Consider the following 11,965-nt stretch of genomic DNA (forward strand, 5'->3'; position numbering starts at 1 on the left):
GATGAAACCCAGGTATTTAAGCTCTTTAAAGCAAAACCTAGATTTCTTAACGTTGATGGTTAGGCCAGCCTTCCTCAGGCATTCGGCTACTTCCTCTAGCAAGGCGATGTGGGTCTCGAAATCCGGAGATACCACAAGCAAATCATCCAGATAGACGAACACACGCTCTCTGAGACGTGCAGGAATCACCTTATCCATTAACCGACATAACCTTTGGGCTGCATTACACAGTCCGAAAGGCATGACCGTGAAATGATATAAGGGTCTTCCCGGAACCGCAAAAGCCGTTTTCTCCCTACTCTGTCTCTCCAAGGGTATTTGCCAGAACGCATCCTTCAGGTCTACGCTGCTAATGAAATAGGTGTCGGACAAGCGACTTAGCAGACCGTTGATGTGAGGCATCGGGTATGCATCCTTTTTCGTTACAGCGTTTACCTTCCGTGAATCTAAACAAAATCGATGTTTTATCGACCCATCTTCCGCTTGTTTCTTAATGAGCACCACTGGAGAACACCAGGGGCTTTCGCTTTCCTCTATTACTCCGAGGCTCAACATTCTGTCCACTTCCTGGTATAGCAGGTTCTGTACCGCTGGAGAGACCGGGTAGTGGCGTTGCTTTACAGGGACTGCGTCTCCGGTATCTATGACGTGCTCAAACATTTCGGTTTTCCCGAGTCCATGCCGATCAAAATCCAAAAAACTTCCCCTAACCTTCTCTAACCTAACTCGTTGTTCCGGCGACAGTTGATGGCTGTTAGACGACTCGCTGATGGATTCTGATGCGGATATTGAACTAACTATCAAGAAGAATGTCATTTCGCGACTTTGTCCTTGATACTGTACCGGAACCCGAATTTTACCTATAATGCTTTGATTCTTACCGTCCGCCGTTTTAACACCGGCTTTATAATTTGTCATCGGAACGTTTAAGGTTTTGATAAAATTCTCGCACCCTTTTCCTAAAATACTTATGCTAGCCCCACTGTCCAGCAGACCTAATGCTTCAATGTTTTTAATTGACACTTTGGCATACGGCCTGGGGTCTGTGCTAACACTTACCATCGTTGACAAAATGTTTTTCTTATTTTCTTTTCTGCATTTATATCTCTCGCGTGTTTTTAAAATTCGATTGCTTACTTTACTTTTCTCTCCTCTAAATATTCTTTCTCGCGCTAGCTTATATTCTTGAATCCGAACGTGTAACGGTTTTAATTCTCTAAATTTTGGACTTACATTTATATTTAACTCGCTTTCTCCCCTTCTCTGCAGAATTCTTACCTTATTTGTTTTATAACTAGTGGTATCTGATACGTTCTTTATTAAATCGTTAGGGTCTAGTTCTTCCCTAGACTTTCTTGGGGATTCAGAGGTGAACGCGACTCCCCCAATGATGTCCCGCTCCTCACCACGTTTTCCGGATGGCACTTCTTGCATTTCGGCGTTATGACACCTTCACATCCGCATCTGTAACAAAATATATTTCTGACAGTAGACGGGCAATCTCTAAAAGAATGTCCAGGCGACTGACAATTCCAGCACGTCAGGTTCTTCGGTTCGACAAAATCACGATTTCTTGGCCGAGTTCCTGTCTGCTGAAATGCCGCTATAGTTTCTTCCTGATTTATCGCGTCTTCATCAGCGAACGCTAATTCATTGGCTTTGTACCGTCCCACTGGTGGTCTATGTTGCTTTTCCTGCTTGTCTGGCCCTGGAAATGCTTCTTCTGCGTCCTTACAGGCCACCCTTAGTTGGTCCATCGTAAACAGCAACTGGGGATACACCAATCGTCTGATGCGTTCGTTTAAGTTCCTCTTTAGCGCTCGTACAAGGTCCGCTTCCGACATTGGCATCCTGAGCTGTGATTTCAGCTTATTTATGGCCGTCAGAAAATCTTCACTGGACTCCCAAGCTCCTTGTCGACGATCCATGATGTCACGCATGATTTCCAGGTCTGACTTCGGATTCCGATAGCGCATAAGCATGGCATCCCGAAGGTAAGGCCAGCTAGCACCACGACAGGTTTGCTGAAACTGCCAATACCAGTCATACGCTGCTCCGGACAGCAACAGGTGGAAATCCTTTAAAATCTGCGACCAGGAACAGTCATAGTGATGCTGCAACGTCTCAATACGAAATATGAACTCTTCCACGGTAAGACACTCTGCTTTTCCGTTGAACTTTATTCCCCATCTATCAATTTTGATTGGTACGTTATATCCCGCATACGGCGGGCCGGTGGGTCGGTTCCACTCTCCCGACGGGTTGGACCGCGGTTGAGCTTTGCCTGCGTGGTCGTAAAAATTGTACCCTCCGTTCGGGCCGTTCGGGAAGCCAAGAGTGCGGTGACTATTCGATTCAGGACAATGCCTACGGCCCTCCTCAAACTTCACGGAATTCCTTTGACCTCTTTCAAAAGCGTGATCTTCTCCCGCGGGTCCTGCCCTAGGAGCCTTAACTGGTCTCGCCACTCTCTCTTCCAAAGGCGGACGCTCTCGGACCGAATGGTTAATCTCCTTCATAAACTCCAGGAAGTTTTTCCTTACCTCCGTTCTTAAGGATTCTGACACCTCCTCCTTCAATGAATCGGCATACGACTCATAAGCCTGAACTACAGCCAGATTGATGACGGTTTTTAGTTCCGCTGACACCTTCACCTGATCTCCTGGAAGCGCGTCGGGCCTCGGTCGAACTGCTCTAGGCTCCTCCGTTGTTCCGGAAGCTACCTCGGCGAATCGGTCTCGTAGCTGTTTGGTTGGCCTCACGCTATTACTGGCCAATGCGTTTTGGTTTGATGACTTTGGTATGGCTCCTCGGTTCGATGGGTACGCTCTGTCATCTGATCTTGGCTGCTCGGTGTTTCCCGAAGGCGGTTCACAACTGCGTGGCTTCGTCCCAGTTCCGGTTCCAAAGTCTCCCGCTTCTGGCCTCTGTTCGGTTAGACCTCTCGGATTAGGATCACTTCGTCTATCTCTCCGGCTATCTAGCAATCTAGATTCGCCTTGCCAGCTTCTAGTCCAAGGATTTCGATCCCACTCGAGGGTCGTTCTTTCCGGATCAACTTCGCCACCCAATGATCCTAACGGAGCTGACCAGTCGATAGGGACAGGATCGGTCACCATTTCTAGCATACCCACCCAATTACTTAACCTTTCCTCTCGATTATCTGACTCCATTCCGGGTACCAGAGTTTCCGATCGATGCGACCGCTCATCCATTGTCAAGTTACTATAGGACGGCGCTGATAGTGACTCGGTGTTCCTCGACTCACTTGGCTGATTCGTATTGTGTGGGTTGAGGGAATTTCGGTTACCCTGTTCCTCATTACTCTTAGGGGAGTGGACTACTGGTGACATATTGGTTTCACGGTTTGAAACTTGCCTAGTCTGAGAACGCGTTACAATAGGATCTCTTATTATCCCAAGAGATCGATCTCTGGATATCATAACCTATTGACTGACCTTCTAGCCTTGACTTTATTTCTACCTAAATTAATTGTCCTTTTCCTTGTTCTTACTTCTTCACTATCTATATCTGTTTCTAGTTTCTATTACTAATATTTATCCCAAAAGATTATTAATCCTCTTAAGCTTTTATATACCTTCAAACCTTTTCAAGTAACTTTTAACTAACTAACTTTACTGTTTGTTGATTTTTTTTTTCTATTCATAATGTGCGGGGGTGTTGGAGGCACCTACCACTGGAGACCACTTCTTTTCTACCTGGACTGATGTCTATCCAAGTAAGCTTTTATTGACATTGGATTCCAATAAGCGGGAACACATAAAAGGTAACATTTAAAACAGGACGATCTACTTTAATCCTGGCGAAATCAGTCAAGTAAGTCGTCGCGATTGATTGGTATTCTCAAGAGCCACCCAAGACAAGACTTACGACTTTCCTTGGCCAACCTCGACCGGATTATCGTAGACATAGACGTTCTGGTTTTTTTTTTTTTTTTTTTTTTTTTTTTTTTTTTTTTTTTTTTTTTCTTTTTTTTCCAGCCTTCCATCTTAAAAGAACCATACATTGTCGCGGTTAAACAAACGTTCTGAATAGCCATTTTGCTAAGACTTACAATGAATTACGAACTCTTTGATGAAGACTAAGAAAATTCCGACACTGTCTCTGCTTTGTAAGGCGATGTATCTGCCGCGATCCAGCAGTATGTTATGACTTTCTGTCTGAAGTCATGCCGATACTTCGCCTACTCCGCAAAAGTAGTAAAACAAAAAAAACGTCACTTAGTTCAGCTCGGATAGGCTGCGATGACGACGATCGGTAGAACGTCGCGGATAAAAAGGCATTCTAAAAAACCATCCTCCTCATGACTTACGCTCTCCGAACTCCATCATCCAAGCTGCCCCGACTGATAAACAAGACTGAGGGAAGGAAAGGGAAAGAAAAAAATAGAACAATAGACATAACGTTGCAACGGTATTTTAGTAATCTCGTCGCGTTCTGCAAATAAGTTGCAATATGTGATATTGTAAATTGATTGCGAAACGCGGCAAAAATTTTGCGAAAACTTCGAACAAAAGTTGAAAATAAGTTTGAAAAACGTTGCAAATAACTTGCAAAAAAAAAGGAGAAACTACTGCAAACCGGTTGCAAATGCGTTGCAAACTAGTTGTAGATTGATTGAAACTTCATTACGTTGTAGATACTATTTAACAACCTGTTGCAAAAAGATGCAAACCGGGTGTCGAAAAATTTACCAGTAAGTTTCTATACGTTGGGCGCCATTTGTTGCGAGCCCCTGACTGCTAAAATTCCTCAAAATATATCGATCGAGGTTAAAGAGCTGGTACGCTTGCGACGCTCGGCTAAGCTCGCCGCCATGGGGGGGATCTTGCTCTTACCTCGACCAGAGCCAGCAACAAAAACATAAAACGTGCCTACAAAAATGACAACACAAATACCACCACCACACAAATATATACCCGCTTATTTGGTATCACTGGTCTTCACTCACTTGACTTGACCGCAGATGTCATGCGGCTCGTCCACGCCCTCCCTTCCGTGGGTCCGTTCAACATCCTCGTCGGACCACCCTGTGACTATACCCTTCTCTATTTAATCATCAGCCCATGTCTCCTCTTGGTTCCGGTTCACCTCTTCCCACCCCCTGAAACTTTTATCTTACCACATCATGTCTTCAGTTCAACTCAAGGAAAAACATAAATTGGCGTGATGCACATTTTTTATTAAATAATGATATTGATAATAAAAAAACAAATATCTATTAATAAATAAATTTAAAAAAAATATAAATAAATGACAAACAAAAAAAAACTCTGAGACGGATGCCAACCAAAATGAATCAAATCCAATTTGATTTTATAGATCCTGAACTAATTAAATTTTAATTACTGGGTTAAGCACAACAAGAAAAATCTAAAATGTTTAAACTAATAAATAAATAAATAAATAAATAAATAAATACATAAAATAATAAATAAATAATACATAAATTATACAAAAAATGAAAAATAAATAAATAATAAATTAAATCAAAGTAATAAATAAGCAAAATCAATAACACAAAGAAAACAAATATGAAGATTAAACTTCACTTGGATTTCAATTTAAAATTTTTCAATTTACCAACACTTAAACTAAAATAACCTATTCCTTCTTCTTTTTTTTTTTTAGATTTTGTTTTATAATTTTTTTTTGTTTTGTTTTTGTATTTTATTGTTTTTTTTCTTTTTGTTCAGTTTTTCTTTTTTTTTTTATTTTATTTCAATTTCAAAAAAACCAGTAGTCGGGTTCGATCCCGTCGCCAAAAATTATTAATTACTTTTTGTGTGGGTGTACTACTTTTTTTGGACACCACTGTAAATTAACTTTTGCCTAAGGCCAACTCGGTTCACTCCCTAACAGCCCTACCCTAATCGAGCTCGGTTAAAGTAGCCTACTGTCGGAACTTTAATTCTACCTCAACGGCAACGCGACTACGCGACAGTGTACGACCCGACCCAGTGTACCTCTTTTACTTTTTGTTTTTTGTAAATTATTTTATAGAGTTAATTAACTTCTTCACATGAAATGAATCAATAACAAAACTACAAATAATTAATTACAAATCACGCCAAAAAATGATAAATATTAAAATTATAAATTTCTGCTTCTTGCTGAATTCAAATATTTTTCTCCTCCTGTGCCTATGTTATATTAAAGACTTTTACATAATATGTAAGATCGTATTTAATTTTTATTCTTACAGACTCTTGTGCGGCCTCTTTGTTTGGCTTGACCGTTTTGACCGCTGCCTACCGATCAACGGTTATGCTACGGTGACTAGCCTTGCCTACTTCGCGAGTCTCGGGCCTTTAAATTTCCCGAACTAAATTTTTCGATTTATGTTTCTTTAAATTTATCTTCTGTTTTATCCTCTAGATTCTACCATCCACCGCCTGGACCCTGTCCGTCAATTCGGAGCTCGAGTAGGGATCTTTGCAAGCTAGTTATATACATATATCGCACTTATTGCACTATTTAAACTAATATAGGTATAAAACTGGTTCGACTTACCGCCGTATCTTTTATTCTGTTACTTCCGTATTATGTATAGCTGGGCTACTGGCTACTTCACCGTATATTGGAATTTATATATATTTATTTTATTTTATATACCACCATATATGTTCTTATATGAACTTTACTTTATTTTTAATTTCTTTTAATTTTAAGCCACTCGATTAAAAGATGCCGCACTTCTTCACTTTTACTTTCTTTTTGCCGTCGTCGTCAGTGGCTTCCAACTTTGCTACCTATTCGGGAAAGCTTTGAATTTTTCTCAGTTTTCTTTTCTTCTCTCACCCTACTCTAAACTCCTGGAGAAAGCTGGCTCCTTTCTCCGAACTACTCTCCTAAATTTCTCAGAGCTACTCAAGAATCGTTTCCCTTTTGGCCTCGTGCCAGCCCTGACTTTTCGCCTCACCTTCTCCTGTGGTGAATCTAGCCCTTCGCGCATTCCAGAATGGCCTTCCAATAGAACTCACTTCTGTCCTGTCAGTTTCGTCGCAGCTTGTCGTCGTTTGTTGTTATTTACTTGAGTTACATTTTTCGTTCGCCTTCTCGTCTCCAGTATCCTTAACGTAGATTTTCGTCTTAAATGTTATTTGTTTGTAGTTTTATCGTATCTGTTCTTTGGTGTTCTGTCGGTTTGTCTGTTTGTTCCTTTCAGGATATTATGTTTGGTTGCTGGGATATTTGCCATCATCATTCCTCTTGCTGTGGATTGTGACAGCTTGTTGATGTCGGGCACCGGGTGTTTCGGAACGTATTTAATTTATAATTTTCTGTTAATGTAATTTATTGTTATAATTTATTTTTATTTTTGCGTAGCAATGCCTATATCCGAGATCGCAACACTGCTAAGGAAATCGAAACTCGATTTTGATTTTTCTACCATAGTAAAATTGTCAAAAAATGATTTAGTTTTAAGAATAGAAAAATTATAGAGAATATACGGATTCAATTTTTTTAACTTGAAGAGCACAGATAAGATTTTGTGAATATTAAAAAATGGACAAGTTAAAAAATTACAAACCTAATAACATCATGATACAAAATATATAAAACCGATGTTCCAATTTCGTAATTGCATATTGGTCATCGAATATCAAATTTTGTATATTTTATTAATTATTCCATAAACTAAGCTTTTCAAACTTCTTGAAATGATTGTCCAAATTTTATAAAAGCATTCCCGATCGATTAATACCAAAAAATGACACTTTTGTTACGATATGATGCGCCAAACCTTTAATTGTTAATACCTTTACCGACGCTTCAGCGAATAGTTTTAATTAATTGCTGCTAACTATATCACGGTTAAAATTAACCTATTTATTAAGATACTCAATTCGTATAACTAAAAAACTTTGTTTAACTTGCGTTGAAATTAATTTTAATTTAATTATCAACGAAAAACTGACTTTTGATTTTATAATTTGGAACAAAATCTTCCCACTGCCTTCCCACCTGTAAATTTCTCTATCAATGGTCAACTTTTAAATAAAATGTTCGATTTCAACCAGAAGCATTTTTTTAATGACAGATATTTTCAATGATAAATATAACCGACCTGTCATGAAAACCAATGAAAACTATTAATGGCTATACAATAACGACGCTAAAAGAATTTTTTAAATGTTGTTTTAATAATAAAGAAAGATACTGTTGTTCGTACTTTCATAGATCTCACAGCTTAAATCGAAAAATAGTTATAAAATTCTTTTATCTTATTTCTATTTGAAAATCTTTGTAATATGTTTCCAACTTCAGTAGTCGGTAATATAGTTCATCAAATATGACATTACTTTTCCCTTGTCAAATTGTGTCAATGTCAGAAAACGTCACAAAAATATTTCCTATTTACCACCAAAAGCAACACAAAAATATTATAGAAAGGAAGAAACTTTAATGTTTTTAATAAAACAATTATATCCAATTCTTAGTAAAAGCAAATTAAATTCACAACAGACACTCTAAGCAACTCAATCATTAAGTTGTCATTGCAGTGAGTCTGATAAGAAATCTATCCAAATAAACCAATGGGATTGATGACCAGCAGTATCGCCCGATAAGAGCTCTGAAATAAGCAATTTCCCATAAAAATTGCTGATTCAAAATAAATTGGAAATCTAAAACATATGAAATATGGCTCTCCAAATAATGAGGCAAAGTTATCTGGAAATACCAACAGTTACCAGATTTTATATTAGCGCCTGTGTAATAACAACATTAGCAGTGGTAAATGTCCCCAAAATCTTAATATTCTTTTTCCAAAAACACAAAATAAGCATCCCACGTCATCCTCAATTGTTTTTGTTGTTCTTTGCATATTTTTTTAGCATCTAGACTTAGTATCACCACTCCAGTTGTACTTCCATCCCATGCTGATAGTTAAGAAACTGCAACTATGGCGATTTGCAACGACTTTCTTGTTCTTTGGCACCGTGAGCTTTGGCTTTCTCTTCAATATGATATTTACCTATCGCTATTGTCGAATGTTGGAGGAAGGCTCATTTAGGGGTCGTACTTCTGACTTTGTTATGATGTTCATCTTCGGTGGACTGTTAATGACATTCTTTGGACTTTTTGTGAATCTACTGTTTTTGGGTCAAGCCTTCACACTGATGTTGGTCTATGTGTGGTCACGAAGGAATCCCTTCGTACGGATGAACTTCTTTGGGTTGCTTAATTTCCAAGCGCCTTACTTGCCATGGGTCTTGCTGTGTTTCTCGATGATCTTGGGCAACACTATTTGGGTGGATATCATTGGAATGGGAGTGGGCCACATTTACTATTTCCTCGAGGACGTATTTCCACAGCAACAAAATGGATATAAATTCCTTAAAACACCAAACTTCCTGTAAGTTCAAAGAAAAAAGATCTCATAATTCTTGAATTCCTAATTGTTCTCTTCTTGTTTTTTATGTGAAAACAAAAATAGAAAGGTCATGTTCAACGAACACATAGATCGCAACTATCAGCCAATGCCTGAAGATCGTCCTGGAGGCTTTGATTGGGGTGAGCAAATCGGTGAAGGCAATCGACTTGAGCGTGACGATAATCAGCAGCAAGCAGCAGCAGGTGCCGCTCGTGCAGCTCAAAACTAAAAAATGACGCCAAATACAACATCAAAGACAGCATTTTCTGACTTTTTTGGGTTTAACAATAATTTCTAAAACAAATGGAGGATAAAAAGAAAAAAGGATAATTATGTTATTATAAATAATGTTCATTTTGCAATATAACTTAAAGTTTGTTTTTTCGTTCTGTTCTTTTGTTTCTATATTTTTGCTTTTTTTATGAACCTAAATTTATGATTAAAACAACAAAATTATGGTAGAAAAGACATACGAAAAAATGTAATATAAGATTTTTAGTTTCTTTGTACATAGATATTTATATAAAAAGAAAATTATTAAGGATTATGCGGACACATTTTATAAAAAAAATACTTGTGTGTTTCACTTCTAGAGTTTTGATAAAGGAAAAGCCTAGTAATTTTTGTACCGAACCAAATCTCTGTTAACGTATCTTCCTAAGCGGCACTATTGTTTCCCGAGAGCCTGCGGTTCCAAACTAATAATTGTAGGTATTTCCGTTACATTATTGAGACCAAATTTCTTACGAAGTCGATGAGATTTAAAAGGAGAAATCGTTCGAGTTAAAAAGGATAATCACACTCGGCTTGTTTTACAGCTACATTTAAGAGATACATACATATTGCGTTAGGATTCGAATTATTTGTGTTGAAAAATAATTTAAGGAATTATAATCATATAGATTTTGATACAGTAATTATCACGAATTCCATCGTAATCGGAAACTTTAACGAAAACCCATATCATGAAATCGGTTCGGAATACAAAATTGTATGAGATTTTCGATAACGATGAAATTCTTCATAAGGCTAAATGAAAGCCGTGTTTTTGTCGTTTTTTGCAAAAGGTTGTCTTACTCTTAACTTTGACGGCGAAAAAGTTAGAATGTAAATTTCGGAAGACAAATCCTTTTTATTCAGCTCTATTTTGATATCCGATTTCGATCGAAAGTTATTCGAATTCGAGAAGATTTTATTTTGAGATTCGATCGATTCGAAAGTTCATTAAAAAAATAAACTAAGTTTTCTTTGACTTTCGAATGATTCGAATCGAATGTCAATTTTGTGTCGTTCAGATATTTTCCAGTGAATAGCTAAAGAAACAGGTAAGTTTTAAACATTTCTATACGATATTTTAACAAAATTTGTTATATTGACGATTTATATTCTATAAAGGGCACAGTCAAATTCTAACTGGACCAACAAGAAGTCTAGATAAGGTTGACCGTGTAGGTAGATGCTGGCTTTTTTATAGAGATGCTGCCGTGAAGCTCAATAGCCATGGGCCTCCATCTAAAATCAATGCTACATGGAAAAAGGTTTGTATATAAAATAAGTGAAGTAAAAGTAAAAAATGTTCGCGTTCAAGGTGTGGGCTGATTTCAAAAATAAAACCAACAAGAAGTTGGTTGAAAACGAAACAAAGAGGAAGCAGTCCGATTTCTACGATAATAACATAATTTTATGACATCGATAACATTATTAATAACATTCAGGACTTAAATCGATAACATTATAAATAAAATTCAGGACTTAAAACGCGACAGTAAATAGTTGGTTTCTCGACTGTTATCGCTATATTCTATGGTTTGGTTTGGTTTAAGCTTCTGTTAGTAAAACTTACATTTTTTGATTAATCTACATTACAATAGTTTGCCAACAAATACCCTTTCAAAAAATACCAAAAATTCTAGTAAATAACATTTTAGCTTTCAAGAGCTTAGCACCACTTCAACTTCTGCTGCATTTAAATTAATTTTATTGAAGTTTATATCTTTCTGTTAACGTATAGTAGAAGTGGTTTCTCTCAAAATTCCATTACTAAAAATTAATTTTCAAAAAATTCGTGCTACCCTGCTATTCAATGGGTTAGAAACTTATTTTTACTTGCGACATATAGGAACTTTGTATATGGCAAGTTTTGCATTCGTGCAAAATTTCGAACTCGAGATTTTAATCAAACATGATATTACGATGGTAGAGAAGTTGAAAAAAGTGGGTCCCGCGATTCCGTCCGGTCTGTTTTGTCTGTCTATCCACACTCCTACTGCCTAAACCTAAGGTTTGGAGCAGATTTTGGTAAGTGTTCTGTAATATAAACATTCATCAATGTGAACTTATCTATTTATTTATTCGTTGTATGTAACTTTCGTTATTTTAATAAAAAATCACTCTTGTTTCTACTTTCGTCAAATAAACACGCGTCTTTTAACTCTCGCTCTGCTATAGATTTGCGTTAGGTGTTTTTTCATTTTTTCAAGATCAAAACTAACAGTGGCCCCATACAATTTTGTTGATCAAAAAACGAGAATTCGAATTTTCTCAAAAACAAACCGATAGATTTTT

General features: G+C 37.5%; 1 protein-coding gene across 1 annotated transcript; it reads left to right on the forward strand.

Moving 5' to 3' along the window:
- Positions 1-8,358: 8,358 nt before the first annotated feature.
- On the forward strand, positions 8,359-9,789 carry LOC129946983 (derlin-2). Its single transcript, XM_056057368.1, has 3 exons — positions 8,359-8,760; positions 8,862-9,382; positions 9,464-9,789. The coding sequence occupies exons 1-3, from the start codon at positions 8,668-8,670 to the stop codon at positions 9,627-9,629; spliced, it is 780 nt and encodes a 259-aa protein (XP_055913343.1). The 5' UTR covers positions 8,359-8,667; the 3' UTR covers positions 9,630-9,789.
- The last annotated feature ends 2,176 nt before the right edge of the window (positions 9,790-11,965 follow it).

Source organism: Eupeodes corollae, chromosome 2, assembly GCF_945859685.1.
Source record: "Eupeodes corollae chromosome 2, idEupCoro1.1, whole genome shotgun sequence".
NCBI lineage: Eukaryota > Metazoa > Arthropoda > Insecta > Diptera > Syrphidae > Eupeodes > Eupeodes corollae.

Bases quoted from the DNA above. Each gene is read 5' to 3' on its own strand.
- LOC129946983 (XM_056057368.1), top strand. From the start codon at position 8,668: ATGGCTCTCCAAATAATGAGGCAAAGTTATCTGGAAATACCAACAGTT. The intron at 8,761-8,861 runs GTAAATGTCCCC...ATATTTTTTTAG, and splicing joins TAATAACAACATTAGCAGTG to CATCTAGACTTAGTATCACC. The intron at 9,383-9,463 runs GTAAGTTCAAAG...AAACAAAAATAG, and splicing joins CTTAAAACACCAAACTTCCT to AAAGGTCATGTTCAACGAAC.